The following is a 24684-nucleotide window of genomic DNA, read 5'->3' on the forward strand; positions in this document are numbered from 1 at the left end:
CATAGCCAGTAATTGTCAGATTTGAACTCGGGAAGATGTATCTTCTTAACTCCAGGTCTGGAATTCTATCCACTTTGGCATCCCCTAGCTGTCCAAACAATAAATATTGTATATATATATATATATATATATATATATAGTCCAAAAACAAGAACGCAACTTCTAAAAGACTAGTTCTTTTTCTTTCTCTTCCCCTTAAAAAAATAAACCAAGACACAGAGACTAAAAAGATTTACCCAAGATCAAAGGGAAAAGTTAAACAGGATGAAAGTAAGATAGAGGAACCACAACTTTTATTTCCTAATCTAAAAATCAACTGGTTCATACCAACTTTCAGAAGATAAAGAACAAATGTTATTTTCATAAATACCATGACAATAAAAATCTCTGTATAGCAAAATGATATGTAAGTGTATATTCTTTGGAACAAGTTTTACAAGGGAATTTGGTCTCCTAAGTTTTTGGTAACAGGATGAATTGACATATTAAAAAGACAAATGAATAACTGTAAGCAAAGTATCAGACAAAGACAGAATACTGATTTGCATCATGTGTCAGAGCTACATTACTCTAGTTCTTGATCTCTATCCCCACTGTCCTCTTGTCAGCTATTTTAAAAGTAAAATAAATGTTTAAAATCTGTTACTTATTTTACCTTTTAAAATAAATGTAGTAGAAAATGAATTCATTAAGTTTGATTTTTGATTATAATTGCTGTTATAGACAACTCTTTGCATTTTATATATAAGAAATGATGTAAAATGAAAAGTTGCAGGCACACTAATTCCATCTTGTCCTGCAATTTCTCTTTTCCAGGATGTGTAATTTTAATGATATATAAAGCCTCAATATTTCTCTTATAAGTTGTTTAATCACTTCTTTTTAAGATAGGAAGAATTTACTGGAGTTATTTATAATAAATATTTAAATTGTGCCTGTTGTTTTTGCATCATCTGATAGTAAACAAAAAACATTTACTGGTTAAGAAATATAAAGCATTTTATAATGTATCCATCACATCCAGTAGTTTATAAAAAATTCTGCTAATTGCCTGAAAGGATAAAAATAATTCTTGGACTACATATCAGTGGCACAGATATAAAATCTGTTGTAAGAATCATTCTCTTAGAATGCTCAAAGCTAAAGAATGTATTCCTAGTCTAGAAGTCTTCTAAAATGGGGAAGAGAAGGGGAAAAAAGGAGGAAAAATCCTATCCTTGCTTACTGGTAAAAATAATTTCAAATTATTTTGTGACATATGGCTGCTTCTTAGCTAGACTTTTGAAATCAATGAGAACAAGCCATCCTAGATTACTTCCTCAAAGCAACACAGACTAATTGTAGTTTTTGAATTTGATCATCAATAAAATAAACTTTAAGAAATTAAGAATGATGAAACTAGATATCTGGGAACTTGAGAAAGATATCTTTGGATACTGTTCTCAACTTCAAAGCTTCTTAGTGGTTCAATGCAAAAAGAAACGTGTGTGTGTGTGTGTCTGTGTGTGTGTGTGTGTGTGTGTGTGTGTGTCTGGTGAAACCAAAATAAAACATACCACCTCAGAGAGTATAAGAAAAGAAAATTGTATAATTTATAATTTCTTAAAATGTTTTGGAGTCTGTGGATCATAAGAAGCATATAATCAAGACCCAATTCTTTATTAAAAATGCATTTTTCTTTATCTGAAAAGTTTTCTTGGCTTCTAAGCAAGGTATCACTAATACTTAATTTACCTTCTAGTACTTTGTTTTTGTTTTTTGTTTTTTTGCAAAACAAAAGCCCAAGGTTATGTAGCTAAGTAAATATCAAGTTTCTGAGCCTGGATTTGAACTCAGGTCCTCTTGACTCTAGGGCTGGTGCTCTACTCACTGTACCACCTAGTTCTCCCCTTTCTTCTAGTATTTTTGACATACATTTCTTCAGTTTTCAAAATGAGGGAACTATAGATTAAGAATGAGAAAAAAGACATTACAGAAAGAGGACTGAAGGATTAAATATATGAAAAAATGTTTTTCTCGAAATGTCCTGGGAGAAAAATAAACTAAATAGTAGACATGGTCCCCTTTTCTTTTCTATGAGGGTTCCAGTTTGATGTACAACTCTGGAGAGAGTTCCAGGTAACTTCAGCAAAAGTTTCAAAACTCCTCAAGATCAATTAAAAATGAAATGCATTTTCATAGCCATTTTTATGAAAGATTACTTAAATTCACAGCTGATTTATAATTTTTAAACCCATTCTAAGGGATTTAGTTTTAGTTCAAGGGCCTGGTAATTCTTATCATGGGGCTAGGTGGCTCAGTGGATAGAGAACTGGGTCTGGAGTTAGGAAGATCTGAGTTTAAATCCAACTTAAACATTCATTAGTTGTATGACCCTGGGCAAGTCACTTAGCTCTGTTTGCTTCAGTTTCTTCATCAGAAAATCATCTGAAAAAGGAAATAGTAAACCAATCCAATATCTTTGCCAAGAAAACTCCATACAAGGGTCATGATGAGTTGGTCATATGAATGAACAAAAGCAACAATACCTATCATGAAAGGAGCAAAAAAATTAAGTGTATGAGGGAGAAGGCAAGTATGCTTAAAGCTTTATTAATAACACTGACCTAGGTAGTTTAAGAAAGCATAGGATGATATTCTAAATAAAACAATGTCATGAAGGGGATTGAATTTCCCTTCAAGTACAGCACTTGATTCTATCATGGTATCCAGTATAGATTCAAACAAGACTCCATACAGGTAACTAAACGTTTCAGTTCTTAATCAACTAAACTAAGAAGCAAATTAAGAAGGTGTCAGGTTATAACATTTAAGTACAGTCATAATGTATCAAGACTTCATTACACTTAGTTGAATCTCAGAATTCAGACACTCTAAACTCTATTACTCAGAACATGTTTATCAACAGCTTTTCTGTTATTGAAAAACTTTTTCTTAAAAGTGCAAAGGATGATACAATTTGGGATGATTAAAAAAACCAAAACACTAAACTTATTCAAATGATCTAAAAGATACAAAAATTTACATTCAAGAAAACAAGAGTTAAAGAGCATGCAACACTGTTTAGTAACTGTGTATAATTCCAAAGGAGTTACAAGAATGGTTGGACCTATTCACAGCTCCAAAAGTTTTATCACAATGTGCTTGTTTTCCTGCATCTCCTTTAACATCTGCCATCTTCACCAACGTGAAGTGTGAGGTGGAAGTTCAGAATTGATTTAATTTGCATTTCTCTAATTATTGGTGATTTGGAGAGTTTTTCTATGTGGCTATAGATAAGCTGAGGTTCTTCCCTTGAGAAGTTCCTGTTCATATCCTTAAATCATGTTCAATTGGGAGACTGACTCTTATTTTTATACATCCAAATCAGTTTCTCTCAGAGAAATTTATTGTTTGTTTGTTTGGTTTGTTTTTTTTTTTTTTAGATTTTTGGCTAGGCAAATGGGGTTAAGTGGCTTGCCCAAGGCTAGGTAATTATTAAGTGTCTGAGACCTGATTTGAACCCAGGTACTCCTGACTCCAGGGCCAGTGCTTTATCCACTGTGCCACCTAGCCACCCCTTCGGAGAAATTTATTGCAAGAAAATTTCCTAGTTTATTGTTTCTTTCCTAATCTTAAATTATTAGATTTGCTTGTGCAAACACTTTTCAATTTTATGTAATCAAAATTATCCATTTTGTAGTCTATGATTATATCCTCTTGTCGATGAGTCAGACTATTTATAACTTTTAAAACAAATATCAACCAAGAATTAAACTTTTTAAATCTTCCTCTTCTTTCAGTTTTAAATAAAAAAGATTTTTTCACTACCTAGAACTACAGGTTTTAGAAGTAATTTTTAAGTTGTTTGCAAAACGCTTATTATTAAGATCAGAGTTTATCAAGAGCCATAGATTTAAGTGTAGCAGAAGCATTAGAGGTCACAGGATCCTACATCCAGAGTTGTAAGGGAAGATAGTGGTCACTGGATCACAGAGTTCCAGGGAGCTCCAGGACCATTCTCTTCAATCTTGTTCATCGACTTGCCCAAAGTTCCAGATACTCTGTGGCTCAGCTAGTCCTCAGATTCAAATCCAGTCCTTTCTCTACAGTATATGATGTTCTGTGGCTATAGTTTCATAAAGCAAAACTGAAGGACAGGAGTCCACAAATTAATTTAAGCTATCTTTCTTTGGAGTTTCACAGTGTGAGAAAATTTCCACACTGACATTTGTTCTTCATTGTTATTTATATGAATTTTACAGTCTGCCTAAATCTCTCAAGTGTTAGTAAGTTTTACTTCAAACATAAAAACAAACTAATGAAGAATATTTAATTTTCTTTTTTAGGAAAGGAATTTTCACACATTATTTCAAGTTGATAGTATTTCCATCTGAAGGGGAGGAAAACACAGTTCATTAAGTGTATCCTTATAATTTATGATCACATTTCAGTAATTATGTGGTACACAAATACATGTTAAAGATCCAAAAAGTTACCAACTCTAAGCATCTACATACCATTTCCAGCACAAGAAAATAATGCAGAGAAGAGGAAGAGAGAAGGGAATACATATTTATACGGTACTTGTTGTGGGCTGGGCTCTGTGTTAAGCACTTTACAAACATTATTTTATTTGAACTTCAAGATGATCCTGAGTTAGGTACTATTATTATGTCCATTTTACACATCTTCAAGTGACTTGTCCTGGGTCACAAAGCTAGGAGTGTGTGAGATCATATTTGAATTTAAGTCTTCCTGACCTAGGCTTAGGGCTCTATCTACTGCACTGACTAGCAGTTTTTTTTTAAATGGATTACTCTCTGAAATAAGGTTATTTTAGAGGCAAAATCAGGAAGAAAAATGTTTAATTAGATATCTCACTTCTCTCATTGCAATTTTCTCAGTTTTGACAAAATGAAAAGAGTTATGTAACAAGCTGTTGGGATAATGCTCATCATAGTGTAAACTTCACTCTGACCAAAAACAATTTTCTTTCTAGTCCTAATTCTGATCACTTTTTGGCTCTGCAGAATATTCAAAAAATTAGGTTTAAGTATTCATGTTACCTATGATAAATGACTACACATGTTGAATATTTGAGAATTTTAAAAGCACAGTGTTTAAATAGAGTTACCTATGATAAATGACTACACATGTTGAATATTTGAGAATTTTAAAAGCACAATGTTTAAATAGAGGTAGTAGTTTCAATTTTAATAAAAATACACACACACACACATACAAATAAAACTTTACTACTACTACTAATAATAATAATACTGATTTCCAAAGAGAACACTTTATTTTGTAATTATGGTCTCTTTTAACCTTATAGTATTTTCATGAGATGTCAGATCTATGAGAAAATATCTTTAGTTTATTTCTACAATGTTTTCCTTATAAACTGCCTTAACTGCAGTTTTGGGCAATATATCTATATCTATATCTATATCTACATCTATATCTATATATTACACACACAGACATATATTCAATAATGCCCAATTAATATGTAAAGTGAAATTTAGTAGCTGTCAGGTTTTTTAGGTTTGGTTGTTTTGTTTTGTTTCATTTCTTAAGTCTTAGTCAGATGCTGAAAAACTCTTTGCCAGCACAACATGGCTTTAACTCATATGAGTTACTGCATCTTAATATAATCTCACTTACAAGAGTCCTAAGGTGGAATCAACCTTAAATATCCAGTTTTGAAAAACAATTCATTGTAATAATTGCTCAACTTCCTATTTAGAGAAACATAATTCTAAAAACAACTAAAAATCTGTTCAAATTCCTGTTTTATTCTGAAGTATATCCATCACTTCTGGAATTCACCTTTCTCAGATAGAGTTTAAAACAACAGCCATCTATCTATAAATACAAAGATCACTTCTTGTGTCAGGCTTTCAAATATTCTGAAGTCTTTATATATCTTAAAATGTATCTCAACTCACATGAATATAGAGACCTAAATGTAGCTTGAAATCTCTGGATGAGATGGAAATGTATCTTCTTCAAGCTAAAGGGACAACAAATATGGGAGCTGTCCAATGAGAAAAGTTTGCTACTGTTCTTCCAGTAATTTCCTCCTTCACCCCTGGCCCCCACCCCTGATTCTAAGCTCTCCTGTTTTTTCCTCTAACTGCATCAAGCAAGTTTTCCTTGTAGTTGAAAAGCAAAACTTGAGACAGTGATGTGGTTCCATATAACTCTTAATGGATCACAGTTTATATAAAGTCTCACAGAATATTTGGCAGTTATCATAGGCCACTAGAAAGATATCAATGGGTAATCTACAATTGGTGCATTATTTTTTGTTTTTGTGAAACAAAACAGCAATACTGAAATTTCCCCAAGTGCAAGTGGGGACTAAAGCCAAGATTGTTAGTAGCAGTGGTACCCAGAGACTGGAAATATTTTGGGGCATCCCTCTCAGCAGCACAATAAGTATGAAATGAATATGGAACCAAAAACTGCATCAAACTAGAGGGAAATAAATATGCATCAGCAAGAATGGTTCTCACTAAATCTCAGGAACCACAAGTCTGTCCATACAAATCATTTATAACATGTCAGGCATTAACAAAACTAGCAAAGTAAAGAACTGACACCATTAAAATTAAAATTACTTAAAATACAGTGAGCTGAATTAGAGAGGTCTCAAAGAGAAGTTAAAAAAGCACAGACTTTGAGGCCAGGGCATCTGGAACTTAATGCTGGTTTTGCTATCACTACTTCTGTAACTTTTAGGAAACTCTTTAGGGGGCAGCTAGGTGGCACAGGGGATAAAGCAGGAGGATGGAGGATGGAGTCAGGAGGATCTGAGTTCAAATCTGACCTCAGACACTTACTAATAACCTAGTTATGGGACATTAGGCACTCTTCACCCCATTGCCTTAAATAATTTTTTTTTGAAAAAGAAATTCTCTTTAGGCCTGTTTCCCCTTTTGTCAAATGATGAAAAATAACAAGATGATCTCCAAGGTATCTTTCCACCTCTACCTCCCATGGAAGTAGAACAACTGGATGCTGGTTTTATGTCACTTTCACAAAGTTTGATTTAGGTGAATCAAAAATTCTAAATAGTTTTGCTGAAATAGTGAAGGAAATCACCCATTCAAGTCCCACTGCACTGTAATCTAATCTTTGAGATAAAAATACTGAACATACAGAGATTAGCAAGGTCATGTTTATGGTTATATATCAACAACAAAACCCAATGAGCTCAGTTAACCTCACATTTGGAAGAAATAAAACTTAAAATAATCATGCCACTTACTGGTTTTAATATTTGGAAAAAACCAGGAATTTTAAACTTCCCTTCGGAGTACCTTACAATTAAGCTACTTCTGTAATTTTAAGACCAAGTAAAAGTAGGGACTAAAGACAAAATTGTTAGTAGTAGTGGTACTTTTGGACATTCCTCTCAGTAGCACAATAATATCCATCACCATTTGTAACAAGCCGTGTCTGAAACACAAGACCAGCATTCTATACCACAGATAGGGACCTCCCCCCACAATCCTCTACTTTCCACAGGCAGTAGGGATTGAGCATGCAAAGGAGAAGTTCCTGCACTAAAAGCAAGCAGAGAAAGTCTGATCCGGGTTCAATCGAGAAAATGACTGCTCCATGTTTGAACCTGTGGCAGTCCCAAAGATGCAGATGTGTTACCAAGATTTACACTTATTGAAGGTAACACAATAGAACTCTTTCCCCTACTTCCTTTTACAAAGAAAAATCTTTTAAAAAACAATTTTCAAGTTTCAAGACTCTTAAGCAATTCACAAGAGATCCTTGAGAATGCAGTAATACTTAGTCTGGGATGCTTGATCAATAAGGATATGCATTTTAACACAATTAACATGATTAAGGGTCATATGTCATAGTTAACTACAACATAGTTCAAAACAAAATGGTAGCAGCTCTGGGAAAAACTAGCTCTCTTACTTCTCCTGATAAAAATCTAAATAAAAAAGTTTTCCCTGCTATCCAGAGCTCTAGAGCAGAGCATTTTTTGAATGCTTGCAGAACAATCTTTATGGTTAAAGGTATGAAGTGTACATTCAGGTGGCCAGTCTGTTTCTGGGCATTAATAGAGCAGCCTAATAAAAGGGTGCAGCTATACAAATTAACTTCTTTTGCAGAATCCAAACTATTTGGAGATTTCAGTATTGCTATGTATATAAAGCTATTTTCACGTACTCTAAGCTTAAAGACCTGTAAGTGCAATCTGAGTTTGAGTTTATATTTCAAAGACTAATAAGAGTTATCAATGTTCTTCTGGAAGAAAGCAATTTTGACATATCTCTTTGAAGTGACAGCATTTTTCACCTAAGGAAGAAAGAGATCAAATTTTGCATATTTATCCATCCAATTGATATTTGTTTTTCAGTATCCAATCAATACTTAAAATAGAATTCCCTGTGTTGACCTCTCAACAAACCATGTTTCAAGTTCAGGACTCAGAGGTCCAAATAGGATCTTTTGGGATTTTTACCAAATTTTCTGTACCTATATAGTTGAGCACACACAAAGTAGTAGCAGGTCAACAGGACCTGGTCATCTGCCTGCTGCTATTGCTATGTAACTGACTGCTATAAGGTTTCATGCTAGTATATTATAACTAAAACTGAATGTAATTAATAATAAAATAAAATTCTTATTTTAAAAAAAATTATGTTTCAAGGGAAACTGTCCATTTCTTGATAAAGATTTAAGATATTTTGAATATTCAGAGCCGAGTATATAATAGTTATAAACAAAAAACCCCCAGCTACCTAAAGCAAACGAAGTTCATATTCTTGTTAAAAATTGTACTAATAAAACAGCTGTACCTTTCCTAAGTTAGAAGTTTTGACTTTTTGTCTGATTTATTTTCCTTAGATGATGGGCTACCATAATGACTTGAAAAATAATAATCTTAGGGTTAAAAATTATGATAACACTATTGTCACAGAGTTTGAATGAATTCCCTTCTCTATTCATAAATTACAATTTTTAGGTAACAACAGATATTGTGTTTGAAGATGAAGTCTTTAATCAATCCATTTTACTGAACTGAATGAAGTCAATTGAGTAAGGGGCTACTTCGATAGAGGTAAACTCCGATCTCAGGGTATAGCAAAATATGATACAACTTTTATTCTGTTATACAAATGATGGATATAGCAGAATAGGAACTCTCTATAAACTATAGAACTTATAAAATTATTATACGTAACTATCTGGGTTTTTATCATGCAGTTTCCCTATATGATTTTTATTTTCTTGAGCCTAGCACTTGGGGATCCAATAAACAAGGTAATAAAAGGTAATATTAGACAATTTATACCTGAGCATCCTCAAAGTGCTCCCATAGGCACTGATCCTCTTGCAATATACATATAGAGACAGATCAATCTATCTGTCTGTCTGTCTGTCTGTCTGTCTGTCTGTCTGTCTGTCTGTCTATCTATCTATCTATCTATCTATCTATCTATCTATATCTGTGACTGAAGGTTTCTGACGAATTCTTTTTCAGAACTAAGCAATAACTTTCCCTTATTTTACTAAATGAATTTACTAAACAATGCTTAAAATCAAAAGAAAACAAAAACATAGATTTTCTTTCCTATAAGGTGGCCATTGCTGTATTCAAATCAACAAACATGTAAGAAATTGTCTTAGGTAATAGGGACATGGAGATGAAAAGTAACTCAACCCAAGTCCTTAAGGAGATCACAATCTAGTGGATTTAAATTTTTTTTTATCATAATAGCAAATAGTTCATCTCTCCTCAGATTCTACTGTCTCAATGCCTAAAGCATCTTCTGACCATAATTAAAAGACTAGCTAATAGGAACTACCTAAAGGAACAACCTATTTCTTTAGGAATATTAATGAATGCAACATAGACATTTTTCTTTGCACAAAATTTCCTTCATAGATTTGTTTAAAGTCCCCTTTCAATTGTGTCGGCTACTATATTCTCAAGGACTCATTTAATGTTCTAATTGTCTCTTTACATAAGATAAGAACTCAAATAAAAGTGACATGAATTGAGCCAATCTGAAGGGAGCAGGGGAAGGAAATTAGCATGCACTCTCCCTTTTACACCCAAAGCATAACTACTTTCTCTGGAGCACAGACTAATGGAAAGAACATGCTGATGAGTCAGTACCTGCCAGAAATCCTGATCAGAGGAAAGAAAGGTTAGAAAAGGGAAAGGAAAAAATTGGGAACGTTTGATTACATAAAAAAGCAAAATAAAAAAATTGAAAATCAATAAACAAACTATGTACACATACACATATATAAAGTATACAGATTATAACACATTACAACACTTAGAAACCTGGGACAAGAAAAGAACACAAGCAATATTATTTATTTTACTAATTTCCCTACTTTTCCTCCAAAGGAAACATAAGGTTTGAGTCAACAGTTCTCTAGGAGAATGTTTAAGAAGGTTCTTAGGGACAGACTTTTCAATTTAGAGTTGAATTTGAGGAAAACAGACTCTCCACAATGGAAAGGGAAGAAAAGGACATAAAAGTACTTACTGTGAAAATTTGTTTTTAAAGCACTGAATACAAAGTACTGACTAGAAAACCTAGGAAAACCTTCAAATGCAAATTTCACTGGGTATCCAAGGAAAGCTTGGTTTTAAAAATAAAATCTAATTAATGAATTTAACTAGGGAATCAGTGCTAGTTTACTTTGATCTTTGCTGGACATTTCTTAGGAGGGGTTGATTAAAATCCTTCTCAGAAATCCTAATAATTGGTAGGGTAATAATTTTATCTAATTATAGTTATTTATTCCCATGGGTGCTTACATTTAACAAAGTAGGTAAATTGATCATTGTAAAGGAAGAGAAAATAAATTGAGCTTCTTATCAAATAAAAGCAAAATCCAAATTTTTAGCTACATTTTTAGTTTTCTACTTTAAAAGCAGAGGTTTCTATAAAAAAGAAGTCCCAGTCTGTTTTTGAAAATATCAAATGGGGGTGGCTAGGTGGCACAGTGGATAAAGCACCAGCCTTGGAGTCAGGAGTACCTGGGTTCAAATGCAGTCTCAGACACTTAATAATTACCTAGCTGTGTGGCCTTGGGCAAGCCACTTAACCCCATTTGCCTTGCAAAAATCTAAAAAAAAAATATCAAATGGCACTTTCAGACTACTTTGGGTATAAGAAGGATAAAAGGAAACCAACGCAGTCTCCATTCCAATTTCTAAATCCAGTAACTAAATTTAAAACTTTGATAATTTTCTTCTCTTAAAATAAAATTGTTGGACATTTTATGTTAAATACAAATTTCTAATAGTATTCTGATAAAGCAGATAAAATTAAGTCTCATGGAAAGAAAGTGAAATCTGGAGTCATATAAATAAGAATATTACATTTTTTAAGTAGTTTGAAAAAATGAGGACTATATGAAAAAATAATTTCTTATTAATAAATTATGTGAACCAGCATCTTGGGGTAAAACATCATATTGAGAATCAGATAATGTCAAGTCTTAATCAACTAGTAGAAGTAGTTTTTCATTTAAAATTAGGAATATATTGCCTATAAACATAAATTGTATAATGAAAAAATATGGAAAAGTTCATCTCCCAAAGAAAATGAACATGTGATTGTTAGATACATTTGGAAACTTAAAGCTTATATATTTAAATTCATTTTGCTTTTCTTCTGTGATTCAGTGATAGAATATTTAAAGAAAGGATTTTCCTACTAAACAATAAGGACAAAAAAATACAAGTGACAACATGGTTTAATTTAAAGCTGGGGTTTAACATGACAAACAAAAACATGAATGATGAGAAAAAAAGAATATATAGAACTTAGTAAATAAAACTGAAGATGGAATATCAATGGAAAATCTAGCAAAGATTTATATGTACAAAAGAAGAAGCATAGAGTAGATAGGACTTGGAGTCAGGAAAATCTATGTTCAAAAGAAGCTACTAACAATATTAGCAATGTGACTATGGGCAAGTCACATTTCATCTCCCTTGACATTCAAGCAACTCAGACTATAAAGTCATACAGGTGGCTTATAATCTTGGAGTGGAAGAAGTTTCTGTGCTGATGAAACGAAAATACTGCTCAGGTATTTAAACTGTTTTAGTTTTCAGTGATTAAGAATTGGGTTCAACTGGATGATCCCTCAGTTCCTTCTAAGCTTTCAAACTCTTATATTAAATAATTGGAAGTAAAGTCACAGTGATGTGATCAAGTACCATTGCAGTTCTACCCAGAGCATCAGCATTAGTTTCAACAGGACTAAGGGGTTCTCATCCTTTGGGAAGATGAAACCATTTCTGACTAAAATTTAAGTATATATTTAGAAATGCATCCAAATCTACCCCATAGGAGTTGTAACTTGTTAACATTATTACTTTGGACTTCCCCATTCACCCTGGTTGTATCACCTTCCAACATCAAAAAGAGGAGGAGCCTACTTCCCTGATTATGAATACCTCTTTCAATACAGGTAATATCTCTGATATTATTTCACAGAATTACTTTATTTGTGATAGGAAACAAATAATTAGGCTTCCCAAAGGGCAGGACGAACCCCAATTTCTCTCTAAAGAGAAATAAACCTCCAAGAGAAATACAAAATGGGTTCAGGCTACGGATGAGCTCAAAAAAGACTTTGAAAAGCAATTAAAGGAGGTAGAGGAAAAAATGGGAGGAGAAATGAGAATGATGCAGATAAATCATGGAAACCAAATCAGCAACCTGGTGAAAGAAATACAAAAAAAAAAAAAACCTGAAGAAAATAATATGTTAAAAACCAATTTAGGCCAAATGGAAAAAGCAACACAAAAGGCAAATGAGAAGAATGCCTTAAAAAGCAGAATTGGTCAGCTAGAAAAGGAGATAAAAAAAAGCTCTCTGAAGAGAAATAATTGACTTTCTAAACTGATAGGTCTAGAAATTTGGGACTTATATGAAACACACGTATATGACTTACTTTGAAATTTATGTCAACATATTTTTACTAAAACTTCAACCAGCATAAATTACAGACATATTTACATTTCATCTATTCAACATTTCCATTTTTAAACATAGGTTATTTTTTCTAGTTCCTTCTCTGTTTGAGTACCTCTGGACTATAAATATTGTAATCAATATCATCTTCAATTTCAATGTTGACTTTTTAATATAAAGATTTTACTTGACATTAAATTATCCTCTTTTTAGGAATACTATTGTGAATGATGCAGTATATGAAAAGATAAAAAAAATTTAAATTCTCAACACCCTGTGACTCAAGTATGTCATTGTTGTTTGTTCTGATGCCATGACATGTACATGAATTGGATTTGAGTTAGGGGGAGGCTATGCTAAGTTGCCAGCCTCACTTTCTCCTCCAGAGCTGTCTGGGTCAGTGGACAGATAAGAGTCAGGATGACTGGAGATGGCCCTGATTGTGGGGTACTTGGAGTTAAGTGACTTGTCCAGGGACAAATATAAAATAGAAATCATATCTAGAGCTCTAAACTTTTAGAACATCACAGATTTAACCTAATTCTTTTATTTTACAAATGAATAAATTGAGGTCCAGAGAGTAATATCCAAAGTCACAAAGCAAGTTATGGCACTGTTGGAGCTAGCACCCAACTCTTTTGATTTTCTAATCCTGAATTTAAATAATGAAAAACCTAGCTCTAATGACAATGTTTTTCAAAGTCATCTTAGGAGGAAGAAGAGTAGGAAAGTTGAAGATACTTCTACCCCCTAAAAAAATGAATAGAGGTGAAGGCAATGGGTGAATTAATTCTGACTTAAGGAATATGACTTTTACTTTTATTATTATTATTATTATTATTATTATTATTAGCATTATACTTAAAAGAGATAAAAATATCACACCAAAAGATTGGAAGTTAACATATTTCTTTACTAAGAAATAGCTTTAGTGAAGGTCTATTAAATTTCTAGTATGTTTAAGAGTTTGAAAAAATGTGGTGACAAGAAAAAGTTTAATTTGAGAGACTTTCTATGAACAAAAAGGAACGGAGAACATATTTCTCACTTTAACTTATTAGATGTAAAAATGAATAGAGAAAGGGCAGCTAAGTGGCACAGTGGATAGAGTACTGGCTCTAGTCAGGAGGACCCAAGTTCAAATCCCGCCTCAAACACTTAATAACTGTCTAGTTGTGTGACTTGGGGCAAGTCACTTAACTCCATTGTCTTAAAATTAAAAAAAAATGAAGAGAGAAGTAGGAGGGAAAGAAAACAAGGAAGACTAGGAAACATGCCACATAAGCTACATCCAAATATACAAAAGAAACTAAAAATCACCAATTCCATGCATTCTTTCCAAGTGAAATGGCAGTTGAATGATTCAATAAAAGAAAAATTCCTAGAAACTAAAAGGAATAAAGGTCATATTTAGTAGTGATCCCACATATTATATGTCCTTACTACCAGAAAAATGGAAAACATTTCCCCTACTTCTGACTCTTCAACAAAAGACCCCTCCAAAACTCCTAGTTTCTTTCTATTCAAGAAAATAGATACTAAACCTAAAATTCAAAAAAATGTGTTTTCTGATTAAATGACTAAAAGCTTTTATGCCACTAAAAACAGAAGCAAGATCCTCAGGAGAGAGCTAATAGGCTACTTATAGTCTATACCCATTAAGGATCATGTCAGAACATGCTTGAAATCTTTTGGGTTGGGGATTTCAACTTTTTTTAAGACTCTCTGGTGCGGCTAGGTGGCGTAGTGGATAAAGCACCGGCCTTGGAGTCAGGAGTACCTGGGTTTAAATCCGGTCTCAGACACTTAATAATTACCTAGCTGTGTGGCTTTGGGCAAGCTACTGAACCCCATTTGCCTTGCAAAAACCTAAAAAAAAAAGACTCTTTGTAATGTCCCCCACACAATGAAGGAAAAAGAGGCCTAAGATGGATTCTGATCTTCCCTAGAACCTGCAGACCTGGAAAACACACTTCCCTTCTACCAGTCTCAGTTTCCTTGCTGGTAAAACAGAAATAAAGATCCTTGAAATACCTTCCTGAAAGAATTGTTGAGAGAAAAGCACTGACCTATATGGAGTCTATAACTGCTACTTGTCAGAAATTGTACTGCCTAATCCTAAAGGGTTCAAACTGTATTGTTTAATTTAGTTTACATAGTATCTGTGGCAGGAGAGCATTTTTGATAAATGTATTATAATCACAGAAATAAAAGTATTACATTATATCCATTACTTTTAAAACTACATTATAACACAACTATAATGGAAAGAATTAGTAGTCTTGGGGGCATAAATGAAATAAAAATTATATAATAGTATTATGATTCAGAAAGTGTTTATCCCAAACTAAAACAAAATATCTCAAATCTAATTTTACTGAAATTTAATTAGAAGAAGGATGTTTGGTTCCCCCCTAAAGGGGGCTTTTTGCTTAAAGAAATTATATAGGAGAGCTAGCTCATTGGACCACAAGAAAGGTAATCCTCCTTTCCTCATCTGAAATATCTAGAGTAATAACCCTAAAATAGAGATAACCCTTTTCCAAACCTATCTTGCTAATTTTGAACCCCAAAAGTGCCAAAGGCAATCCTATAGCCATAAGTTAACCTTTTGTCAAGTATTATTATTTAAATGAGCTTTATTACATAGTGTGGGGCACAAACTTGATGGAAGTTGATGGAAGAAGCATGATTATTTCTTTTAGGTAACTTTTAATTAGTTTAATCTTACAAATGAAAAGAGTTCAAAGAAAAATCAAGATAATTTTAAAGTGCAATGCCCTAGGATGTTAGTTTTCAACTTAAATCTTTGGTCAAATTGCACACCCTGGCAACAACTGATAAATTATTATGGAAAGTGATAATAAAAAAAGATAGTCAAAAAAGCTACAATCATACTAGAGAAATCATTGGACAAAGATAAATTCTTTTCTTTAGTTTGTGCTCTGTTTACAGCCTCACAAATTTGATACCTGTCACAATAATGATCAGAGAAAGATCTAGTATGGCAAAAATCTTGAAGACTTTTATGCTGATGAAATATTTTATGAATTTTCCATTCTTTATTATATAAAGTTTTAAGATAAAAAGTTGAAAGGATGGTGTTCACTATTTTGATTTTTTTAATGCAACATCTGCTTTTTCATGAAGGCAAAAAAAGAACTCAGAAAAAACTCAACAAAAACCTTTCATAGATGTTTGTTCTAAATCAGTCAAGCAAGCAAGGTGAAATATAGTAAACAAGATCATCTTTCTAATAGGAAATTCATGAAGAATCTTTGGATGCGAAAATTCTAATCAGAGAAATAAATAGATCCATCCAGACAAGGTGTTACCTGGTCCAGGCTTATTTTTCATAGCTCCATGAGCTCATCTCCTTATCTTCAGCATTATCTGATTGCATGCTCTATGTTCTTTTTCTCTATTTCAGAATGTCCTTCTTCAGTACCCAGAACTCTCATGCTATCCCTGGGAAGAGATCTGTTACGTAAGACCTTTTCTTTTCTTTTTTTTTCTTTTTGATTTTTCAAGGCAATGGGGTTAGGTGGCTTGCCCAAGGCTACATGGCTAGGTAATTATTAAATGTCTGTGGTCGGATTTGAACCCAGGTACTCCTGACTCCAAGGCCGGTGCTCTATTCACTGTGCCACCAAGCTACCCCTTGTTACGTAATACCTTTAAGAGTAATTTTTCACTTATAGCCCCAGGGATTTAATAAATGTTGGCTGGTTGATAAATATAATGAAGTATGTTATAAGTAAATTATACTAAAGATAAAATATACAAAAAAAGTAGAGTGATAAATACACTAAAATATCCTAGTACATACTTAGATTCCTTAATGTAATTCTCTTCTCAAATAAAATTCTCTGGACTTTAAAACAGGAAGCCTAAGCCTAATATTTGATCCAAAGGAATGAGCTTTTAAAGGTGGATTTGGAGGCACCAGGGTAAGACAATGCAGGTTGCATATATATTCTCTCATGTTGCCCCTCATAATAATGGACGACAATCTGAAAACAGTCCTTTCCTGTGTCTGCTCCTTTTACTATTAACCCTGCTAAGTGTTAATACAATCTGGTTAAGCTTCCCTCAGAGGCTGAGTCTCCCTGTCCTTTGAGGTACCAATTCTGTTCCTGACTTGTTTAGCCAATTTGCAATTTTTATTCTTAAGGGTTTAGATACTTTATGTTCTGTAGAGTAATTAATGGCTTGTTCTTTCTGATGATTTTTTTTTGCCTTCCTCCAAACCTGTCTTTTCCCTTATATTTTTGAGATTTTTTTTCTTGTATTTTTTGTCCTGTAAAAGAACTAGTGAAAGGGGGAAAAAACATTCCACTGACTAGAAGGTAGTAAGAATGAAGTTTCACATTTCAATGTGTAAGAATGGATTGATGCATATTTTATTCAAATATCTGAAGGCATGTATGCAAACAATACACAATCATATACAAATAAATGCAGTTCAATCCTCAGAATCATTTTACAAATTTAGTTAGGTTCTTTAAAAAGAATTTTGTTAAAAATTCAGTTAGTAACTATTGTCAACAAACTTTGAAATAAACAATAAAAATGATCATTTCTACAACCACAAACTACAAATTATTTATAATCTGTTACCTTTATAATTTTCAAGATTGCTTTACGTTATCCAAAAGGTAGGGTAATATCAGAAAATAATCATAAGGGAAGGTGTTTTCAGGGATAGAAACTATCATAGTAGACTCAATATCCTTATAATTATCTTTATACTCATACACAGATGCCAATAAATACTAGACCAATCATTAATAAGCATAACAGCTGACATAAGATATTCATATAAGTGTGGGAAATGAGTTTTTAAAATCATATTATAAAAGTGTTAGTATGTAATTATATCTTCTGTAACATATAAAGGAACATTTTATATGATTCTTCTAAAATGATATATAGTTATTTGATAGGATACATTAAAGAACTTAAGTATAGTTTCCTCACATGGTTCTAATGAAAATTCAACCAGGAAACTTTTAAAATATATTTAGTAAAAATAAAAATATAATAAGTCACAATTCTCTCACCTTTCCATCAAAACGTTTCACTATGTACTGATCCAGGCCCAAATCTGAAAAAGAGAAGTAACAAAATTAATTCATTGAATTTATATCTCAAAAATAAACATATACATATTGCACAGTTCTCATCTTTGTTTTCAATTATTTGAGGACTATTGCATCAATGGAATAGAGCTTTTTCCTAATTTATCTAAAGGAATGAAAATAATTTCTTTCTTTTTTCCAGTTAAGACAAGAAAAAATTAGTCCGATATTTCTGCATATCTGTATTGGAGTATACAGAGATCTGAAGCTGGAATTAATCTCTGAGCTCATCTAGTCTAACTTTCTTTTTTTTTACTGCTAAGAAAAATGAGGCCCAAGGCAGTTAAGTGATTTGTCCAAGTTCACAAAGGCAGTGTCAGTAGGTTATAAATACAAGTCATTTGCTGAAAGAGCAGTATTATTTCTATCACACTACACTGTATCATTTTATCAATCAATCAATCAATAAACATTTATTAGGCATTTATATCCCTGGCACCAGAGATATAAATACATAAGTGAGACTATCCGTTGCCCTAAAGCAACTTCTATTCTATGTTGCATGTCCAGCATGTACTATAAGCAATACAAAAAAGTACAGTGATAGAGCAACTAACAACTGAGGGAATCAGTAAAATCACATAGAAAATGTGGCTTTCTATTGAAAGGATTGAGAAAAAAGAAAGGGTCTTGACCATGGAAGTGGAACACTTATGGATGATGGTAATATTGAGGGTAGGACCATCTGTGTATAGTTGAGGTATGGTAGAGGAACAGGTTTAGGAAATTAAGGAACTGGAAGATTAGAGTGTTTGAAGGACAATGAGTATAGATGTTGAAGTCCCTTACGGCACTCATTTAGGAAAGAAGTGGAAAGTGTTAGAGGTCTTGATGAGGTAATAAATATGGACTGAATGAACATCAAACATTGAGAGGTTACTAAAGTGATGGTTGGCAGCAGAGCCTCGAAGTGGCAATGGGGAACAAGGAGTTTTCCAACTCTTCCACCATGACCACTGAATCATGAAGTCTAAGTGAAAGTAAACAGTTTGGAAAGGCAACTGTTCCATCAGGAAGAAGCCAGGTTTCAGTGAGTGTGTTGCAGATGAAATGTGAATGTATGGACTGTGACTGTGGTTGGGACAAGCAATAAATATGAATACACAAAAATGAAAAGACTTACATAATCTGATGCAAAGTGAAGTAAACTAAGGCAGGAAAACCATCTATATAATGACAACAATATAAATAGAAAAGTCAAGCAACCACAATACAATTAGAAAGAATCTTTAAAGTTGCAAAAAGCAGAGCTGACCCCAAAGAGTTATGTTCCTTTCTTCTTGGGGGGGGGAGGTGGAATGTCCAGAGGTATGGAACTTGGTATATATTTTCAGATTTTATATACCAAGTTCCACACCTCTGGACATCCCCCTCCCCCAAATGAAACGCAATAATATAGACAGGGTCTGATCAGGGCAGGGTACAGAATGTCTATCATGTCTCCATATCCCTGGAAACAATTTCTGAACAATCTCTTGATCAGTCTAAGATAAGAAAGCAGCAGGATTCATCAGGTTCATTTTCAGTCCATGTTCTTTTCTCTCCAAACCTAAAAGTATTCTTTGAACTTTGTAGCCCCCACTGCCCATGCTTGCCCAGCCTCTACAGTGTTAAATTTTTCCACTTGCTAGATAATCTGATCTAGTTTCTCCCACAATCTGTTGCAAACAAACTCCTGCTTCTCACCCTTCCATTGAAACTGCTCTCTCAAAAGTCCTCCATCACCAAGTCCTGTGTCTTTTTTTTCAGACATCTTCCTTCTTGAAATCTGAAGTTATTGACACTGTTGGATACTCTTGTATCTCTTGACTTCTGAGTCAGTCAATCAAGAAGAATTTATTATGTGCTAAACTCTTTGGTAATTGGGGACAGGGAAAGAGAGAGAGGGGACACAAAGAAAAAGCAAAACCAGTTGTTATCATCAAGGAGAGCTCACAGATTACTGAGGGAAACAACACTCAAATAAAAAGTACAAACTGTAGACAAAATGATGTGGAATTCATCCTAGAAGAAAAGTACTAGTTTTGTGGGGGACTGAGAAAGACTTCTTCCAGAGGTGGGATTTTTTTTTTGAAGGAAGTCAGAAAAGGCAGAAGGCAGAAATAAGGAGGGAAAGAATTCTAGGCATGGGGGACAGTCAATAAAAATGCATGGAGTTCAAAGATGCGATGCTTCATGTGAGGAACAGAAAGTTCTCTGCATCACAGAGTTCATGGAAGAAGTTAAAATTAGGAAATCTGTAATTAGTACCAAGATATAGAAAGAATATGTGAAAGGTAATCTCAAGAGGCAAAGACACTAAGCAGCTGGGGGACTAAGAAAGGCTTTTACAGGAGGTATTATTTGAGAGAAGGCAGGAGATCATCAATTTTTAAAAAATCTCTCAAATTGGCTCCCTATTGTTTACCAAAGGCAGGAGAAAGTTTGAGATTGGCATTCACAATCATGTGTAATGACACCAATCTCCTTTTCTTGTCTTATTTCATGTTATGCTGCCTCTAAATCACCTAAGTTCCCTCTTTATCTGGACTATTCACAGTCTCCTATTTCTTGAATTGTGACTCCTCTTTTCACAAATGAGAAAACTAGGGCCCAGAAAGGCCAAAGAAAAATAAAGGATATGTAATTAATGATCACAGTCCTCAGGTCTCACTCCAAATCCAGTACTCCCTCCAATACATCATATTGCTCACAGCAAATACAATGCAAACCAATACATATAAGCAAGTATATACCAATATGGTCATATACATTACATGCATATAAACACACAAAGTACTTTATAACTATAAAACACTCTGCAAGTGTAGGTAATTTTCTTTATTCCCAGTACCATATCTTTCTTAGGTTACATAGGTTATGTAGCAGATGCTATTAGATGATTATTGGGAAAATGTCACTACTTATGGAACTAAGTTTTTTTGTATGGAAAGTGACAATTACGTCTTTAAATTCATCCCTTTGGTTCCTTTGCCTCACTCAGTTTAAATTATAGGGGGGCACTGCAGGATACTAGAAGACTCTCTAAATTTTAAAGTCTAAGAACTACGCTCTTTAATTTCTCAATAAAGTGAAAAGAGTTACTTAATAACCATGTTTATATAGTGCTATAAGATTTAAATAACTTTTCTGACAATATGTAGATACGTCAAGTATTATTATCCGTTTTAATAAATGGTGGAGAAACTGAGGCTTTAAGAAGCTAAATGAAATGCCCCTTTCTATTAAGAGGTTAGTGAAGACATATATCAAAGACAATCTTTCCTACAAGATTTTAAAAACAAGAAATAAATACCTCCACACACTTATTGATAACTCAGGCAGTCAATGAACATTTATGAAGCACCGACTACATACCAGACAAATAACTAAGTGGCACAGTGGAGAAAGCAGTGAGTTTGAATCCAGCCTCAGACCCTTACTGGCTTTGTGATCCTTGGCCAGTCACTTCACAATGCCTGCCTCAGTTTCTTCATTTGTAAAACAAGCTGCAGAAGGAAATGGTCCCAAACCACTCCAGTATCTTTGCCAAATGGGATCAGGGAGAGTCAGACTTGACTGAAATAACAGAACCAGGATGCAATTCTCTTACTCTCCTCTCCATTAAGGCACCCTCTGGGGCATCAATCTCTAGAGAGACTCCCTGGGTATTTAATCCATTCAGCTTTTCACTTGAGCTAATGACATCCAGACTGACATTGTATCTCGAATGCTCCATATCCCACTTGGTCGTCCACACAAGCCATCTTCTTGCAATATGAAGGCCTCTCCCCATCACCCACTTTCATCTCCATCACTGTGCCTCTTCACAACAAAATATTCCTCGCTGATCATCATTCCCCTATGCGTATCATCTCTCCTTATTAGAATGTAAGCTCCCAGAGGGCAAGGATTGCCTCATTTTTGTATTTGTATCCATTAATATTTCACACATCAACACCAGTAATTAGTAGGTGCACAGACTCATTCCCACTAACTTCTTTAATTATTTGGAACTTTCAATTAAAGCAAAACTAAAATTTACTGCTCCTTGCCCCACCTTCAAACCCCCCTCACCTTTTCGAATCACTTTCCCAGCTCTGGGCCTCTCTCTACCATCTACAGCTTACCTATGTGTCCCATTTTCTGAGTACTATCCTTTACTCCTTTTCTGGTAAATTAATTCCCAATAAAATATCAATGATTTAAAGTAGTTTAATTAAAATATCTGTTAAGATGTTTGTGGAGGGCAACTAGGTGGTGGCACAGTAGATAGAGCACTGACCCTGGAGTCAGGAGGGCCTGAGTTCAAATCCATCCTCAGACACTTAATAATGACCTAGCTGTGTGACCTTGGGTAAATCACTTAATCCCACTGCCTTGCAAATCCTCCCCCCCAAAAGATGTTTGTAGAATGTAATGGAAGATATAGATTAATCCCCACCCCCAAATGGGTCTTTTGATGCTAGAATACCAGGAATTATGGTTATTTTTTGAGGGAAATCACTTTCTGAGATTCTTAAAACACTACCATATAGGTAAGATATCTGCCTTCAGAATAAAGATAGCCTTGGGAAAATAGTAAAACAAAGACAATGTACATATTCAAAAAAAACATTCAAATTACTGCCTTTTAAAAAAAATTAGCTTCCACTTTTCCCACTATAATACTTCCTTTCAAGTCTTTTAACTCAATTGTTATATGTCAAAGGAGAAATAAATTAGGGGATTTTCCTTTTTTGAGGGGTGAGTATGAATAATTTGGGAATGGAAGAGATCATAACATTCAAGAATCACTGCACTATTGTTTTTTTAGACCTAATATGTATATTTATTCCCTACTTCAGTATCAAATTAATTTTGATTTTCCCCCTCAGCTGTCTTCTTTAAATTAAAAGCTTACCAAACAATTCTGTTTTCAGAATGATTTCACACTGTTGGGAATCAATAAATGCCTATTAAGAACAATTACCAACTACCATGTCTTATGTAGCTGACTAGGCTTTGTACTCACAATGTGAAATCGAAAATCAAGAGTAATTGAAAAAAATAACTGGTACTTTAATATCTTCTATTTAAATTTTTTAAAAGTTCTTTTTAGTAACAATGTAAATGTGGAAAACAGTAAATTCTGTCAAGGAATAAAATAGTAAAGCACCTTAAAATGGATAATTTATACCCCTTTAATTGTTAGAGTCCAATGCCTAGTTATCACAATCCCCTTTAGCAATAAACCAATAAACCGCAAGCAGATCTAGCATAAAAATAAATCAGTTGTCAGGCAAAAGAAGCCACACAAATAAATAATCAGGTTCTTTCTGCAATAAAACTTTAACAATAGCTGAGCAAAAATGCAAACCTGATTTGTGAATGCTTAGAAATTTTATTTCAGCTTTGATTAGAAGCCAATGCAACTACTTGGTCTTCCATAACTAGACAGATAATGCCCTCTGAAAGCAGAAATTCTAAGCTACAGCATAGAATCCCTGTCTCTTTTATCTCATAAACTGACAAAATAGCAAGAAGGAAAAATCTATGAATGTGAGCAGGAATAGATTAAACATTTTAAACAACTAAGTATTGCAGTGGATAGAGCACTTATACTTGAGTCAGAAAGAAAAGTTCAAATCCTGACTCAGATATTTATTAGTTTTATGATCCCTGGCAAATCACTTAACTTCTGTCAGCCATTTCCTCATCTGTTTTATGAGATAACAATAGTATTTCACAGGATTGTAGTGAGGATAAAATTATTTGTGTGTGTGTGTGTGTGTATTTTTTCACACATTCCCCCACACATATGCACACATACATATACATAGCACTCTGTAGACCTTAAAGCAACATATAATGTTCACTGTTATTATTATCATTATTAATTTTATTCAGTTTTGGAACTAGCTATCAAACTTATCAATCTTAAGAACTCCAGTAATTAAAAAAGTAGATAAAACAGTCAGAAGTCAAAATGATGTTCAATTAAAATTATATGTCTAAGTTTTTTGGCTTAAAATTCAGAGGAGAGGAGATAAAGTTCAAGAGAGAAAAGAACCAGATCAAAGTCTGTTAGTAGCTCTTCACACAAACTGTCAAATATAGCATTTACTATTAAAGAAATTATATAATTGTATAATAAGTTTACATTTATATAAAGCTTGAAAAAAATTTTCCTCACTACTTCATGAGCTGATAAGATAATCTTCCTAAAATACAAGATGTGACCATGTCATGCCCTTATTTTTCAAATTCTATGGATTCCCTAAATAACTCTAGAAACAACTAGAACATCCTCCATTTGGCTTTTAAAACACTTCATAATCTGGCCCCTTCCTCCCTTTCCAGGTTTCTTTTTCTTTAATTCCTTCTCCAAATTCTACAATCAAGTGACACTGGCCTTTCACAGCACACCATCTCTCTACTGTGGGGTATCTGTTTTTTATGAGCTATTTCTGTGAGTTCACAGAATATCTATCAATTCAATAGTTCTATGTAAATTTTTCATTTTTAGAAAGGACAGCAATATTTTTCTAGTGTGAAGTAGGAGTGAAGCTCTCCATAATCCATAGGGTATCTACAGCTAGAGGACTGCCTAC

The 24684-nt window shown here is 33.5% G+C and overlaps 1 protein-coding gene across 3 annotated transcripts in view; it reads right to left on the bottom strand.

Annotated features, from left to right (window-relative positions):
• The window catches only part of MICU1 (mitochondrial calcium uptake 1), a 221362-nt gene that overhangs the window by 142637 nt on the left and 54041 nt on the right, over positions 1-24684 (bottom strand). For all 3 annotated transcript variants that reach the window (XM_074232799.1, XM_074232797.1, XM_074232798.1), the window contains exon 5: positions 18035-18078. In XM_074232799.1, coding sequence (XP_074088900.1) covers positions 18035-18078 — 44 coding nt within the window. The remainder of the gene's footprint in view (positions 1-18034; positions 18079-24684) is intronic.

The sequence above is a fragment of the Macrotis lagotis genome, chromosome 4 (genome assembly GCF_037893015.1).
Source record: "Macrotis lagotis isolate mMagLag1 chromosome 4, bilby.v1.9.chrom.fasta, whole genome shotgun sequence".
In the NCBI taxonomy this organism is placed as follows: Eukaryota; Metazoa; Chordata; class Mammalia; order Peramelemorphia; family Peramelidae; genus Macrotis; species Macrotis lagotis.